Below are 17,039 nucleotides of genomic sequence, written 5' to 3'. Positions count from 1 at the left end.
GGAGCGGCTGAGCCCGTGAGCCATGGCCACTGAGCCTGCGCGTCCGGAGCCTGTGCTCCGCAACGGGAGAGGCCACAACAGTAAGAGACCCGCGTAAGAATGGAGACTCCCTAAGGCCCTCTGCTCGGCCTTGATTTTTCCCACTTCCCCGGGATAAGCTCAAACTACCAAATGTCCCCAGTGCTCTGCTGGCTCGGGCACAATGCGAAGGAACACAGTGCAGGGCCAGTCCTACCTTCCCCTAGAAGGCGCTGCAGAGAATCCGTTCTGCAAGGGTAAGACGGCGCACGCGCCCGGAAGCATTTCCGCTCCGGACCCACTTCCGCTCCGCCGACCGCGAGCGCTCCTGTGACGTATTTCCGGCTGACTGAACTGCGCTCGGGTGGCCGGAAAGGAAGTAACGTCATCGGGGAGAGCAGAGAAGCCGGGTTGTGGCGCCGCCGTGAAGGCGCTTCACCGACAACATGTCTCATTTACCGATGAAACTTTTACGCAAGAAGATCGAGAAGCGGAACCTCAAATTGCGACAGCGAAACCTAAAGCTCCAGGGTGAGATGCGCTGAGCTTCGCGGCGGCCTGGGTTGCGGAGGGAACCAGCACGTGGGCCGTGGCGCTCTGCGTCGGCCGCGGGGCCGAGCGGCCGAGCGGCGCTGGTGGGGAGGCCCTGCGGCCCCGATGTAGCGCTGGCAGCGTCCCCGCAGAGCGCGCGTGCTTGCGGAGCGTGGAAAGGCAGCCTGGGGCGGCCTCCCGTCGGGCCCCGCGCAGATGCCGACTCTCCGCGTGTCCCCAGATCTGCCCTTTCTGAGCAGCAGTTTGTCCTTACAGAGTTCGGGCAGGAGGCTCTAAGAGTTCGTTTCCAGCCTGCCCCACTTCCACTCTCCCTTTCTGACTTCCTCACCACCTCTAGGGTCATCCCCAACCCCCATTTCCAATCAGGCACGTGGGACTTTCTCACCTCCCCGCATCTTCCTTTCACATCATCTATCTCATGTCTCTCGCTTCAGAACAAGCTAGGTGTCGCTCTTCACAGAACATTCCTGATACCCTTGCCTTCCCCTGCCCACCTGCCCTCTGTTTCGACTCTTGAAGAACTTCATCATTTTCAGCTCCTAAAGTGTCTTTTTGTACATATCATACGCATGTGCGTAATCTCGTGCCCTGTCTTCCTGTCACCCCTAACTTTAGGTTATAAATTTCTCAAGAGCTTCTCCGTATTTGCATCCTTAAAGACCTCCATGAAAAGCATTTTACCTGAATGTCACTTTTCTTTACCTACCTCATTTACAGTCCTAACTTCCTGACAGTGGGTCAGACATCCTGTAGTTATGTTAACCTTTTTTGGTCCTGTATAATACGGAAGCCCCCTAGGGCAGTGTTGGAGGCATAATGCTTTACACTAGCTGGTTTTCTGCAGAGATTAGTTGATTGAAAGAAACCCTGGAGGAGAGAAGAGGTGTGTGGGTTTTAGGAATAATGTTTTTGAAGTTCCTTTATATTTCCATTTCCTATAGAATAACAAAGCGTTGCTAACTACTTCTTAGTTAAAAGTAACAAAAGCTGGTGCTTCTTCTGTATACAAAAAGAAACTTTTGTAAAGACAGCCTTAGGCATTTATATATGATAAATATCAAGACAAATAAGTGGTTACATCAACAGAATTTTCAATTCACTGATGCCTAGGAAAGTATATTTGTCAAATACCTAATATTAGAATGTATATTTTGTAAGTAACATTGGCTCCATCTGTTATTTAACCTCACTGAAGTTTTCCTGTTACACACTTTTAACTCCTTATGGACAGAGATGTGGTTTTTGAAGTTAAAAAATCAATGCGGCTTTCCCTTTTTTTTTTCTTTTTTAATTTATTTGTCCTGCAGTAGAACACTGTAAAATTGGAAGTTGTCTTTTAATATACATGACAGAGAAGTAAAAACTAAATCATTTCAGTCCTGGAAGCCATGACATTTCTCATTTGGGATACCAGTGTTTCTAAGTAAACCTCTCCTTCTTTGTCACTATGTGTGTTCTGTTTTTAAACAGGGGCCTCAGCTGTGAACTTGTCAGAAACTCAAAATGGAGATGTGTCTGAAGGAACAGTGGGAGGTGGAAAAATTAAAAAGTCCCTAAAACAGTCTGTGAATGTGGACTTGTCAGAAACCCAAAATGGAGACATCTCTGAAGAAGCAGTAGTAGGTGGAAAAGTTAAAAAATTCCTAAAACAGTCTATGAATGCAGGCTGGTCAGAAGCCCAAAATGGAGACTCACCTAAAGAAACAGTGGAAAATGTAAAAGTTAAAAAATCCTCCAAGAAATCTACCACACTGACCAGTGGGGAAGCAGCAATGCAGTCTCCCAATTCAGAATCAAAAAAGAAAAAGAAGAAGAAGAAGAAAAAGAGAAAAATAGTGGATGATGCTGGGCCTGGTATGTATTGTCTTTGAACTTAAGCTATTCAGGTTTTCAAGTTATCATTCTGCTTTTCCTCTCTTCTTCTTATGTCCACATGACACGCAAGACTCCTCTGTACTTACTGGCATACGAGAAAATAGCCTGGTAGCTAAAGCAGACATTGGGGGGGTGGGGGGGCGGGGGCTTCAGTTTAACGTTTCTCAAAATACTGCTCTTCTTTGGCAGTTAACTATCTGAGCTTTTAATGATAAACACAACGTACTATGACATAGTATTGGGCTGGCCAAAAAGTTCATTCGAGTTTTTCCGTAAGATCTTATGGAAAATATTTTAGGTTTACCTGTTTCCAAAGAGAATTGTGGAATTACTGACACTAAAGAAGTCTGGGCTGGTAGTAGAATCTATCTTGGGTCTTTATGTATCAAGGACTTTGCATTAGTGATTCTTTTCATTTACGTCTTTTTTGCCCCATTCCTTTTTCCTACAATAAATTCCTACCTTTGAAAGGCAACTTAGTGATAACTTGGATATGCAAAGTGTATAAAATAGCAGTTAGGAAACTTCTGAATAAATGGAACGTTAATTTCCAAGTGAGTAGAATGGCCAGGATTGGGGAGGCAGGGCTATTATCTTTTGCAAGATTCTTGGATGGAATAAGCTTAGGTGAAAGAATAGGCATTTTAATTGAAATGTGAGCAAGCAGAGATTTCAACACAAGATAGGACAGGTGTCAGCAAACTATTCAGCCTTCTGCCTATTTTTTGCAAATAAAGCTTAATTGGAACACTGAGATGCCCATTTTTTTACTTGGCCTTTGTGGTGATAGAGACCATATGGCCTGCAAAACCTATAATGTTTACAGTCTGGCCCTTTATAGAAGTTTGCCAGCACTTGTGTTAGCATATCCTATTCATCTTTTGTCTGAAATAAAGGTTTCATTTAGAAAGACACTTTGAATTTTCCAAGCATGCATGGCTGTCTTTTTACTGCCTACAGGCAATAATACATTCGTAAGTTATGAGAAATCGTTTAAACAAAAAGTGAAATAAGATAGAGAAAAGCATGAGGATTAGACATTACAGTTTTGATTTAAAGTGATTGTAATCCTATTCTAAAATGATTAGTGCCCTTAGGATTCTTGTTCTGAGTATGCCTAAGGAAGTGATATTATTTCTTCTCTCAAGCATTGAATCACAGGGCTGGGAGTTTAAATCCTATTGGTAACCTTTAAGAACTGTTTTAAGGAAAACAGAAGTAATAGACCTTGAAGACCAGCTGATAATATCCATGGCCTTTGAACGTGTGGGTCCTGCAGTGTTGACCATTTCCCAGAAGGGTGTTAGTAAGGTCCAAGCAAGAGCCCAGTCCTGGGCTACAAAGAGTCCTGAGTTCTGGTTTAGGTCAATTCTGTTCTAACTAGCATCACTAACTGCCATAAACTTGTAAAAGCCCAGTATGGTAGTTAAGCCATTTGGCCCAGAGTGGAACATTTAAGAGCATGATGGGAGGTAAGACTGGAAAGGTAGTTTAAGGGACTGTGTTACAAAAGTTGTGGATGTAGAAATGAAAAGCCAGGAGGCCTTCCCTCTCCTCCTCTCACCACTTACATTCAAGGAACAGGCCAGTTTCTATCGCCCAGCTAAGTAGATTGTTGCTCTTGCTTTGTAGTCTGCCTCTGGTAACATGAAGAGCCTTTTGTGTTTCTGTTCCCCTTTAAAACAAAATTAGCTTTTATAGAAAATTTATGTTTAATGGCATAGGAGGAAAAACCGGTGCTTGTTACAAGTTTTTTTAAAAAACGTTAATGACTTTACCTTGTTTTTTTTTTCAGTAAAGTTTATAGAACTGGGTGTGATTAACATACTTAAATTGTTCAGCTTATAAAAAATTTCTTGCTCACTTAAGATGGTATAATATATAAGTAGTAAGTCAGACAGAGAAAGAAATATTATATGATATCACATATATGTGGAATCTGAAAAATAGTACAAATGAACTTACAAAACAGAAACAGACAGAAAACAAGCTTATGGTTACCAAAGGGGAAGGGGGGTGGATAAATTGGGAGTATGGGGTTAACAGATGCATGCTACCATATATAAAACAAAGAACAAGGATTTACTGTATAGCCCAGGGAACTGTATTCAATACAATGAAAAAGAACTTTTAAAAAAGAATGTCAGTATATACATATATGTATGTAGAACTGAATCACTTTGCTGTATACCTGAAACCAACACAATATTGTAAATCAACTATACTTCAGTAAAAGAATATGTATTAAGAAGCCTAAAAAGTAAAGTTTGTTGACAAATCTGTGCATCCCACTGGGTTTTTTAATATAGCCAGATTTTTTAATCAGGAAAAAGAGATTATTAGCAAATTAAAACTTAAAATATGTTAAGCTTTTGAAAATATGCCTTTTTGCATCACACATCTTTCATTTTGTGGTCTCATTTGGTATTCTTATTTTAAGAAAAAAATTGTGGGGGGCTTTGTCCTTTAATCCAAAGATTCCAAAAAAGCAAAAACTGAAGACAAAGGCGACTCTGAAGATGGTGCCCAGGCTCCTGAAGAAACAGAAAACAGTGTGGAGAAGCCAGACAATGAGGACGATGACAGCATGGTGCCCAGCCTGCCCCTGGGACTGACAGGTAGCTGTCAGTGTTTTCCAGATCTTCTCTAAAATGTCATGCCTCCTCGGATTATAGTATTTAAAGGTTCAGTTGTGGCTTTTAATTTACCTGGAAACAATAAGTATTGACAAGAAGTGGTTTTCTATCTAACTATTGCTTTTGATCCTCCACGTTGTGTGCCTTAGTTTTTGTTGTTCCTTTCTCTGTTTTCCCCTTTTCTTTACTTCTAACACTAAATATTCTGACAGGCACACGAATAGTTCTTGGGGCCCTCTGTTCCTTTGGTTTGTCACTTTCTAAAGCTCACTCCATGTTGTAGCAGGAAAATCATGGGCCCGGAGGTCTGGAGCCCAGAGGTTCAATACTGGCTCCAGTACTGAAAGAGAAGGGTGAAATTAACATTATTGAGGGGCTGGTGCCAGAGTCACCTCCTTTAGCCTCTATTTCTTTACCTGTAAAGTCGAGCGTTTAGGCTAGAATCAGTTGCTCCTAACCAGAAATGTCTAGCGGTTGCTTGGGTTGTTTGGTTTGGGTTTTTTGGTTATTAAAATAATTGAGGCCCAGCACCCAATCTCCATAATCAAAATTGCAAAGGTTATGGCAGTGATTCTCAAACAGGGTGATTTTACCTCCCAGGTAGGGTGACCGGCTCATCCCAGTTTTCCCATTCAAAGTCCTGCATCCCTTAAACCTCTGTCCCAGGCAAACCATGAGGGTTGGCCACCAATATGTTTGGTTGTCAGAACTGGGGGCAGGCTACAGGCATCCAGTAGGCAGAGGTCAGTGATGCTGCAGGACATCCTATAATGCATAGGACAGCCTCTCACAACAAAAAATTACCCATCCCAAAATGTCAGTGGTGTCAAGGTTGCCAAAACTTGGGTTATAGCCAGGGCACGTGTGGGGCGGGGAGCTCCCGGGTGATCCTGATGCCTCCCCCTGCCGGAGAACCACAGTACACCTGATACATGGGTACAGTCTAACCATCTGTGGCTACATCTGACTCTTCTCAGTTGTCTTTCTGGAGTGAGAGTTACTATTTTGATTGATTTCGTATTCAGTTTTTATTACACTGAATGCTTTCACTTTTTATTTCTCATTTCTTAAACATTTCATTTCTCTCTGAACTCTGCCCCCGTCTCTCCCCTCTCGCCTTCCCGCCACCTTGGCATTTTCATTTCATACAAGTCCCTCTCCGTCTGTTATTTTTTACAGTATAGGCTCTGGACTTTACATCACACGGCCATTAGCAGTGGAGAAACTTCAAAAGTATAAGGTTTTTTTATAGGAATGGTTGGGGTTTATTTTCTTACTGGAAGAAGCTCTTCTAAGCTTGACACCAACCCAGTCATGTTTTCAATCAGCAAAACTAATTTAGGAAACTAGCAATATTAACTATTAAGGAAAGATAAATTTGCTAATGATAAACTGTCTTCTCTTCAGGAGCTTTTGAGGATACTTCGTTTGATTCTCTGGCTAATCTTGTCAATGAGAACACTCTGAAGGCAATAAAAGAAATGGGCTTTACAAACATGACTGAAATTCAGCATAAAAGTATCAGACCACTTCTGGAGGGCAGGTATGATTAACATTGAGGTTTGGGCATTAGTATCTCTATTTTTAGTGCTAGTAGTTTGGAAATAAAATACCAGTATGTTCTATTCACCTTGCACCGTGTTGGGTAACATACCCAACCTTCGTTAAAGGCTTTAGCTTATTTACTGATGTTTGGAGAAAACTGTTCACTTCTGATTTTAGCACAATTCTTATTTTTGAGTTAAGTATTTAACCCACATGATTGATTTCAGAGATAGAGAAGATGGGGACTTTTTTCTTGTTATGATCCAGCCTCAGTGCCTAAAACGTGTGATAGTACATGGTGCTTGTTGAACGAGTAGACTAAATGTCTCTCTCCTTTTCTTTTTTATTTTTTAGGGATCTTCTAGCAGCTGCAAAAACAGGCAGTGGCAAAACCCTGGCATTTCTCATTCCTGCAGTTGAACTCATTGTTAAGTTAAAGTTCATGCCCAGGAATGGTAAGTCTGTGGTCCCATTGTTTCTGCCAGTATCTCGCTGGAAGTCTGTTGTAGCTGTTGGTGGACTCCTGGTGATAACTACAGTTTGACTTTCACTGTATATCCTGTTTTGCTTTTTAGGAACAGGAGTCCTTATTCTCTCACCTACTAGGGAACTGGCCATGCAGACTTTTGGTGTCCTTAAGGAGCTGATGACACACCATGTTCACACGTATGGGTTAATAATGGGTGGCAGTAACAGATCTGCTGAAGCACAGAAGCTTGCCAATGGGATCAACGTCATTGTGGCCACACCAGGCCGTCTCCTGGACCATATGCAGGTAAGAGAACACTGTTGTGTGGTCCCCATCTTTTGTCTGTGAAACATAAACTTGACAGCTAACAGTTTTTCTTTGTCCTTTGTCTTGTCAGAATACCCCAGGGTTTATGTATAAAAACCTACAGTGTCTGGTTATTGATGAGGCTGATCGTATCTTGGATGTTGGGTTTGAAGAAGAATTAAAGCAAATTATTAAACTTCTGCCAAGTAAGTAGGTAGCATCTGCATGTGGTTTGCCGAGTAGCTGCTGGAAGTAAATGAGAGTTTTTCCTGTATGAAAACTACTAATGTCAGAATTTTAGTTTAGCACGTGAAGTGGTTGTGCCAGTCACCCTCAGATGTAGTTTTCAGCATAAGCATCACTCTCACTAGTGATTTAATGCAGTGGTTTTGCCATTTGAGAGTCTGTCCTGCAAGTTGAACAGCCTTAACGTGCGTCTCGTTCCCGTCCATCCCCGCCACCCCGTCTCATGTCTCCTGGGTAGCCATCAACTTGCTGCTTTCTGTGTTATGTTTGAGTGGTACATACCTTGGTTATAGTACTTGAAACATTGTAAACTGCTTATGTCTATAAAAACACCATGGTTCAGTACATTATACAATTGGTTTTTTAATGCTTCAGTGAGGTATAATTAACATAAAATCTGTACATATTTTAAATGTATGATTTGATACGTTTTTGTCCTGTTTGCACCTCGAAACCATCACCACAGTGAATACAGTGAACATTTCCATAACCCTCAAAACTTCTTTGTGCGCCTTTGTAATCCCTCCTTCTCACCGTCCCCTACTTCCAACAGCTGCCACGCACATCCCTCTCACAGGTGACTATCGATATGCTTTCTGTCACTGTAGATCGGTTTGCATTTTCCAGGGATTCATATGCAGTGTAACTCTCTTTTTGTCTGGTTTCTTGTGCTCAGCAAATTCTTCTGTGATTCGTCTGTGCCGTTACACATATCAGTAGTTCTTTGCTTTATTCCTCAGTGGCGTTCTAGTGTATAAATATGCCACAACCTGTTTATCCATTTAACTGTTGATGGACGACTGTGTTGTTAACGGTTTCGGTCTACTACAAATGAAGTTGCTGTGAACATCCATCTACACCTCTTTTTGTGGGCGTATATCTCCTTTTCTGTTGGGTGATTACCTAGGAATGGAGTGGCTGGTGCATGCTTAACTTGTACCAGTTTACATCCCCATCAGCAGTGTATGGAATTTCCAGTTCCTACTATTAAGTCTTGAAATTAGGTAGTGTTAACCCTCCAACTTTGTTCGTTTTCAAAATTGTTTTGGCTGGTCTTGTCCTTGGCATTTCTATATGAATGTTAGAATCAGTTTGTTAATCTCTGGGGATCTTGGGATTGTACTGAATATTGATCATTGGTGGAAGACAATGTTGATTCAACACGTGAATGAGGTAGATCTTCGTTTATTAGCTCCCTAATTTCTCTCAGCAGTGTTTCAGGGTTCAGTGTACAGGTTTTTTCATATCTTTGTGAGATAAAATTTTTCACTTAATTGTTTTCTTTCCTGATTGAGCTGGCCAGAACCTCCAGTATAATCCTGAGTAGAACTGGCAAGAGAAGACATCTTTGTCTTACTCCTGATCTTAGGTGGGAAAGCATTCAGTCTTTCACCATTAAGTATGATGTTAGCTGTAGATGCTCTAGATCTGTATGCCCTGTATCAGACTGAGGGTGATCCCTTTTGTTCCTAGTTTGCTAAGATTTTTCTTAAATCAGAAATAAATGTTAAATTCTGACAGATGTTTTTTCTGTGTCTATTGAAATGATCAGATGTTTTTCTTCAGTCTCTTAATATGGTAAATTATATTGGTGAATTTTCAACTGTTAACCAACGCTGCATTCCTAGAATAAACCCCACTTGGTCATGATGCATTATCCTTTATATATATTTCTGGATTCACTTTGCTAAAACTTTGTAAAAGGTATGAGTTGGGAAGCTCTCTTCAATGTCCTGGAGAGTTTATGAAATATTGATAATATTTCTTTCTTAAGTGTTTGATAGACTTCACCAGCAGAGGCTGGGGTTGGAGTCTTCTTCACATGAAGATTTTAACTATAATTTCCTTAATAGATACAAGGCTATTCAGGTTTTCTATTTCTTCTTGAGCAAGCTTTACTAGTTTCTTTTTCAAGGAAGCTGTCCATTTCATCTTAGTTGTCAAATGTCTAGACATAAAGTTGTCCATGTTGTTCCTTTCTTACTACTTATAGTGATACCATGTCTCTCATTTCTGATAGTTCCACTGAGAACGTTTTTAGTTGTGAAGCAATTCTAAAGGTTCCCTGAAGGATCTGAGTTATGTTTCTGTGGGTGTGTTTCAGCCCGCAGACAGACCATGCTCTTTTCTGCCACACAAACTCGAAAAGTTGAAGACCTGGCAAGGATTTCTCTGAAAAAGGAGCCCTTGTATGTTGGTGTTGATGACGATAAAGCTCATGCAACCGTGGACGGTCTTGAGCAGGTACTTTTTGTCAATACCTTCAATTTTAAGGATCGTTGGTGTTTCCTTGCAAGTGTTTGGAGGGTCGTCGAGAAAGCAAATGGGTCAATGAACTAAATATCACTGCCAATTTTAGAGGAGTAAAAAACATTTTGCTGTTTAATCATCTCTTGTGCTAAGATGTGAGGTGAGTTAGAAGGCGGAGAGGCTGGTTTCAGGTGCCTCACTGTGGAAATGAGGTGACAGAGATCCAGACTAGGTTGATTAAAAATAGAGCTGTAAGGTTGAGTCTTCTGATGAATGATATGTTTCCTATAACACTTTAGCTTTAAAACCTTTCATTGGTTGTTTAGTTTTTAAAAATATATTCACCCAGCTTTGTTATCGTGTTTAGGACAGTGCACTTAAGCTGTGGTTATTTGAGATATTGCTGTTAAGGACCTTCTAAAAATGAATCATTGATACACTTTGAGGGTTCCAGTTAATAGAAGTATTGGTATATTATGATTACAAGAACTTAATAACCAGTAGTCTCAGAAATATGGAAAGTATTTAGTATCCAGTGATTGTGGCCAATAAAAGGAATCAAAAGAGTTAAAATTAGTCTTATATTTAGGAATGCATTGTTATAATGACGGCAGTAATTTTGCTGTAGGTGAGGCATAACAGTGGTGCTCTCCATCAGATTATATTAGCTCATGAAGCTGAAAATGTCCATTTGATTATTTTGTGTCTGTTCACATGAACCTCTCCTAGGGATATGTTGTCTGTCCTTCCGAAAAGAGATTCCTCCTCCTCTTTACATTCCTTAAGAAGAACCGGAAGAAGAAACTGATGGTCTTCTTTTCATCCTGTAAGTCCGTGAAATACCACTACGAGTTGCTGAACTACATCGATTTGCCTGTCTTGGCCATTCATGTAAGTGATGGTGATGAATTTATTAAAAACAGGTTACACTTATCACGTTATAGAGATTGTGGGGATTGAGGTATTGCTGTCTCCTCCAGACATAGCTCTGAGTAGTTTGGGCGATAGTGGGTGACTGAGCCTGTGTGGAGGGAGCTTTGCTGGGGGAGGAGGGGCGGCGACCAGACAGGAGGAGCGGGCGCCGTCCCTTGAGGAGGTAGGACGGGCTATGAACTGGAAATAAAGCAGGGTACTAGTTCCACAGCTTGGGGATTCTACATCGAGACCTCCCACAAACAACTGCAAGTTTTCTGTTCCAATGGATGTTTTGTTTTGATTCTAGGGGAGGCAGAAACAAAACAAGCGTACGACCACGTTCTTCCAGTTCTGCAATGCCGATTCGGGGATCTTGCTGTGTACAGACGTGGCAGCTAGAGGGCTGGATATCCCTGAAGTGGACTGGATCGTTCAGTATGACCCTCCGGATGACCCCAAGGTTCCGTGAGAAATACCACATTCCACAGGATATCCCTTTAGGGTGCAGTGACTGCAGTGTTTCTCTGATGCTGACAGTGTTGAGGGCTTTTGCAGGACCCAAAGGGGGTGTGTGCAGGGAGATTGCAGAGGTGTCAGTGGGACTTAAGCTAGGCGAGTTGTATGCTTGGAAGGATCTGTTAAGAGCAGTAGGTGTCAGAAGGAAATAAAATTTGCTTACAGAGATAGATACCGTTCTTTAGTATATGTAGTAAAGTAAGTTTTATTGGGTATTTCAACAAACAATAGATTATATAAATTGTCAGCCAGCATTTAAGTATGTTTCCCAAAGCCCTTTTGAAGTTGAAGCACACTTAATAGTCATTTGATGAGATCATAGAATTAATGTGAATGTTCTGTCTAGCTTTCCTTGGCCCCACGCATGGCTCTGTTACCTCTGTGGGGATGCTCCCTGCAGAAGGAATGGGGGACTAGCTTTGGGGAGCATGGTCATGGGCTGCGTGGCGCCACTAGGTGGAGGTGGGCACCGTCTCACACTGATGTGCTGGCACGCTGCCGTCCACTACCGTGCAAGTTCTGGACGTGCAGATCGCCACAGGTTGCCATGGAAACCAGTGTATTACTTCAGGTTTTCTCTCTCCACCAAAGGAATACATTCATCGTGTGGGTAGAACAGCCAGAGGCCTGAACGGCAGAGGGCATGCCTTGCTCATTTTGCGCCCTGAAGAATTGGGTTTCCTTCGCTACTTGAAGCAGTCCAAGGTAAAGACCTTCACTTGGAAAACCTTAAGCTGGGGACAGATTGGTTACCGGTGCACATGGCCTTAAGCACCATTTCTAGGTGTGTCTGAGGAGTCCTGCATCATCGCCATGCTGTTTGGACAGTTGTTACAGCAGTTTAGCAGATGAGATTTATGTGGGTCGCCCCCAGGGAATGTGAGCAGAAAACTATCCTCGAGGCCCCGTTCTTGAGCTCTGTGTCGCGCAGGGTGCGTCCCATCCCCAGTCTCCGCTCTCGTCCCCCCAGCCGTGTTTGAAACCTCCTCCACCCCTTGTGAGTGAGCTCCCTCACACCGGTCATCTCTGCTCCCTTGCTGCAGCCCTTTTCCACGTGTCTTCACCCTGGTGTCTGCACCTCGCCCGAGGCCAAGGGAGCCCATTCCTTCCTACCTCTTCCTCCTTCGGGCCCTAATTCGTTGACTCAGTCCCTCCCTGGCAGTTAGCTCTTTACCATCTCAAGTGTCTGACAAAAAAAAATAACTTCAACCCTAAACCCGCTCTCCTATCACTAGGTCCAGCATGGCTACTGCCTGTCGCCTTTCCTCAGTCTGCTGTTTTGAAAAGTGGGTTATATTTCAACTCCTCTGATTTTGGTCTCCAGTCCGCCCTAATCGGGCTTTGGCCTCTCTGTTGCCAGGTCGTGAGAATGCTTGTCGGGCCTTGTCTTGCCTAACATTTGCCTCTTCACTGGCACAGTGTCGCCTGGTGGATTTTCCTTCCCCCACTGCCCCCATCATGGAGCAGTTCCTTGGGATTCCCATCAGCCCTTGCACTTTTTCTCCAGATGCCTGCTTCCTGGCTCTCAGATAGCCTCTGCTTCCGCTAGCTGCCGTCTCCTCTGGGAGGCCCAGCCCTCCTTCATGTCCCCCCCAGCACGGGTGCTTGTCAAGTTGTCTCATCACTTACCTGTCTCCCCCCAAGGCTGCAGGCTCCCTGGTGGCAGGGCCCGTGACTCGGGCAGCTGTTCTTTTCCCCCAGCATCTAGCACCGGTCTCGCACTTTCCCAGTCATCTAATAAGTTAGAACTGGTAAGAAATATCCTTCCTGTAGGAGTTGTGATCATTGTGACCTAGTATCATAAACCCCAGTCACAGGGCAGTGTGGTGTTGGAGAGAAGGGCTAGTGGTTCCTTCAGCTAGAAGCTTCAAGCTGCTTCATCACGTTGCATCCACAGAGATCTTCGTTTAGAGAAAGGGCTTTAGTGATTTATTGCCCCTGCCGGTTTCTCGCCTCTTCTTTCAAGAGGGTTCCATAGCATGATTCCTGTGCAGTGAGCAGAGGGAAGGTAAGCCTTTCGCATTGGCATTGGGAGACAAGCAGATGTCTGGCCCATGGGATCCCACAGGCCTGTCCCCTTTCATCGCTTCAGTGCCTGACGAGCTGCAGCAGAGCCATCCTGCTTTACTCATCTGCGTACTTTTGTTTTCTAGGTTCCATTAAGTGAATTTGAGTTTTCCTGGTCCAAAGTTTCTGATATTCAGTCTCAGGTATGCAGGGCAGAGGTGGGGAGGAAGGGTCATCCCAGCACCACCTTTGTAGTGTCTCATTGACAGTCATTGTACTCCGAGTCTCCCTTTTCATAAAGTGAGAAGTTTGGACTGAGTGATTGTTTCGGTGTCTTGTTGTGCTGGTGACCACATTCCAGAGCTCTCTACCTTGTTTCAGTCCGTATCTTACAAGAATTTTGTCATTATTCTTAACTGCAGCCTGATTTTGCAGATATTACAGAGCTTGGAGCAAGTGTATTGGAACAAATGTTTTATATGATGTGCTTTTTTATTTCATTAAAAGCAATATTTGTTTCTGTTTCAGCTTGAAAAACTGATTGAAAAGAACTACTTCCTTCATAAGTCAGCCCAGGAAGCATATAAGTCATACATTCGAGCATATGATTCCCATTCGCTGAAACAGATCTTTAATGTTAATAACTTAAACTTGCCTCAGGTTGCTCTGTCCTTTGGTTTCAAGGTGCCTCCTTTTGTGGATTTGAGTATCCTTTTCTTTGTGGTTATGAATTCGTCCAGGCACTAAGGGACAGAGGCTTGACCGGGGGCCTTGGGGCTTAGCACTTGGGTTGGTGTGTCTGCTCTGGCTGAGGCCTGCAGGGGCCCAGGCCTTCAGGCTGGTCACTGACCTCTTGTCAGTGCTCACATGGGGTGGGCAGGGGTTAATGGTCAGGGTGGAGACTACAGAAGCGAGACAGTTCATGGCTTTAAAAAAGACAGCAGAATTTGAGTGGCAGACAGAGCAGGGGGAGTTGTACGTTCTGGGGAGAAGCTCAGAGGGGCAGGGCTTGGCGGTTGTGTGGCTCCAGTATACAGGATGCACAGAGGAGCGGGATACCTTGCAGAAGCTGAAGACAAGATGGAACCTCTCAGAGGGCTTTTATCCTCTCGGTCATTGAAGCATTTCATGCAAGGAAGTCACAAGACCAGTGAAAGAAAATAACCTAAGTGCTACTCCAGATAAAAGGCAAAGGGAACACGTCCAGTTGCTTCTGTTATGATATGTAATATGTGTTTTATTACACATTTTCAACAGAAGAAACAACCAGCTAGAGTGAGGCCCACTCGTTAACACTGGTAGAAACTCCCAAGGGGACTTGGAGGACCACAGTTTGGGTGGCCGTCTGCATCGGGAGCGTTGAGTGGATGTCTGCCGTTGTGAACACATGTCGAGTCCCCATGTGACAGGAAGAGCAACTCCACTCGGTCAGGCGCCTCTGAATCAGCTCCCAGCAGAGGTGAAAGTCATTTCATTTTGACACTGGGAGTATTTCTTAATGTGTTCCTACACACTTACCGATTTACCCCTTCGGCTTCATTGCGTGGAAGAATAATACAAGTATTACACTGGGCTTAAAAATCTGTCCTGCTAGTTTCAGTCCACAGTTACGTGGCCACTCCTGATTGTCTGGAATGTTCACATGTGTTCGTGGCCTGGGGAGGGGTGGTGGGGCCCCTGGGGTACAGCTGGCTGGTTCTGCAGGCGGTAGACTGGAGTCCTTGTCTTTGAGTTGCTTGATTTCCTTAACATCCCCCTTTAGACGTGAACAGCAACGATGGCAAACTTAAAAAAAGGGGCGGCGGCGGTGGCTTCGGCTACCAGAAAGCCAGAAAAGTCGAGAAGTCCAAGATCTTCAAGCACATAAGCAAGAAACCATCTGACGGCAGGCAGTTCTCTCACTGAAGACGCCTTTGTCCTGAAATGGATTTTTTTTTCTTGCTCTAACAAAGGGATTGTTGTCGCCGTAGGATTTGGGACTCATCTAACAAGTGTGTGAATTGACTTGGGGCGCTGGCACTGATATTTCCAGTGGGTCTCCTCTTTGGGGATATAAAACAGTTCAGTATTTCTTGATTGGCCAAGGACAAAGCAAGGGATCTTCTTAGTCTTTGTGATGATAGAATGTTTTTAAGTTTAAATCTTTTTTTCCCAAAACTGGTTACTCTTCTAGTGTAATTCTTTTGTTACCTTTCCTTCCTGATGTCTGAAGATTTGTATGGCTTAGGGTGCTGTGTCAGCCTGCCAGACAGGGCAGGTGACACTGGACAGCTGCAGTTATCTCAGTTTATTTTTTTGGTTTTGGTTGTTTCTTGGACCTTTCATTGTTTCTTGGACCATCAGTAGTTTTCTGACCCCTCCTGAAAATGCTGCCACGTAAAAGGGCAGAGGGCTTTGGGAAATACCTAAGAAGCACCTCCGGTTAAAGGTGGCACTGTTTTCTTTATATGTTGGATTTTAAAACAATGATCCTTTCTCCATTTTACTTTTTTAAGAGGAAGAAATACGGGTTGTCACTGTTACTTGAGTAAAGCGCCCCAGCAGTCCTGACATGGAGGGTTGGGTGGGGATGGGATCTGAGAGCTTCGAGCCTCATTTACAGGTATAATACTCTGCTGTTCTCCATTTGGTAACTTAGCAGACTTTTTTTTTTTTTTTTTTTTTAAGGCACAGAGAATGGTGACACTCCTCAGTCAAACTTGTTTGTTTGAAGTGGTTTGGAGTTTGGTGAGCCCTTCCAACTCTTCACAGTACTTAGAAGGCAGAGCATCTTTTTGAGAAAAATTGCCTCTTTTAGATCCATGAAACAAAAATAGATTTATGGTGAAAATTGAAAATGAACACACATCAGAATGAGCAACGAAGTCAGTGGTTTAGTCAGATGGGGTTTTTTGTTGTAGGAACTTTTGATTTCTGGTGTGTTTTATGTTTTATTTCTAGTGTGTTTTGTAACTAAGAATGGTTATTACATTTTGTAGTTGTTTAAAACCAAAGTTGCTCGCATCATTTTGCTGTTGTACCAGTTCATATTCATAGATTCCTATTAAATATTACTATCAAGTGTAGAAGAAACCATCTGGCGAACAGCACTGCAGTAGGAAAAGGAAGGAATGGTATTCTGTCCCACACCTGGGCTCGACCACTGTCCCCCTGGCTGGACAGGTCCTGGGTGTCAGGCCTTGATTGCTGGGCTTCTGGCATTTAATAACTGTTTCTCTTTCCAGTAACTATTCTTTTTTGTTTCAGAAATAATCGTGTTTCAGAAAGCACACAAAAGCAAAGAGAAGAATATTTAATCACTGAACAGAAGTAAATACTGCCAGTATTTTGATACATAACCCTCCAGTGTTTTGTATACATTTTAATTTTTTTAATCAAAGGTGAAGTAAGTCATCCTTACCAACTATTTGTAACCATCTTGTTTCATAACATTATTTTCCTGTCATTAAATAATTACATCAACTTTATATCTCATTTATTACTATGCTTTAACCTTGCCTGGTCTGCCTGGATTTGAGTTCTGGATGCCTGCATGTCCCACACTGGCTCTCCTTGTCTCAGTGTGTCTAGTGCCTATTTTGTCATTTGTGACAAAAGTATATAAACAGAAGGTGGAAAGGTTGTCCTTACTACGATAACGGCTTACTTCAGGACTTGCTGGGAGTCCTGTGTGCAATTCTGCTGGCAGGCTGGTCCAGCCTAGG

The 17,039-nt window shown here is 43.1% G+C and overlaps 1 protein-coding gene across 1 annotated transcript; it reads left to right on the top strand.

The window, feature by feature from the left end:
• Positions 1-392: 392 nt before the first annotated feature.
• DDX18 (DEAD-box helicase 18) lies at positions 393-16,802 on the top strand. The gene is made up of 15 exons (XM_079710044.1): positions 393-549; positions 2,041-2,424; positions 4,923-5,063; positions 6,489-6,624; positions 6,981-7,081; positions 7,202-7,401; positions 7,493-7,607; positions 9,752-9,891; positions 10,627-10,788; positions 11,120-11,272; positions 11,920-12,033; positions 13,482-13,538; positions 13,864-14,041; positions 15,098-15,326; positions 16,582-16,802. Exons 1-14 carry the CDS (start codon positions 465-467, stop codon positions 15,238-15,240), a joined length of 2,109 nt encoding a protein of 702 aa, XP_079566170.1. The 5' UTR covers positions 393-464; the 3' UTR covers positions 15,241-15,326; positions 16,582-16,802.
• Positions 16,803-17,039: the final 237 nt, after the last annotated feature.

Source organism: Hyperoodon ampullatus (genome assembly GCF_949752795.1).
Source record: "Hyperoodon ampullatus genome assembly, chromosome: 8".
NCBI classification, from domain to species: domain Eukaryota; kingdom Metazoa; phylum Chordata; class Mammalia; order Artiodactyla; family Ziphiidae; genus Hyperoodon; species Hyperoodon ampullatus.
Note: the sequence above shows the minus strand (reverse complement) of the source record. Positions and strands in the feature narration are given on the sequence as shown.

Coding starts and splice junctions, on each gene's coding strand:
- DDX18 (XM_079710044.1), top strand. CDS start 465: ATGTCTCATTTACCGATGAAACTTTTACGCAAGAAGATCGAGAAGCGG. Junction 9,892..10,626: donor CCGTGGACGGTCTTGAGCAG/GTACTTTTTGTC, acceptor AACCTCTCCTAG/GGATATGTTGTCTGTCCTTC. Junction 13,539..13,863: donor TTTCTGATATTCAGTCTCAG/GTATGCAGGGCA, acceptor TTTCTGTTTCAG/CTTGAAAAACTGATTGAAAA.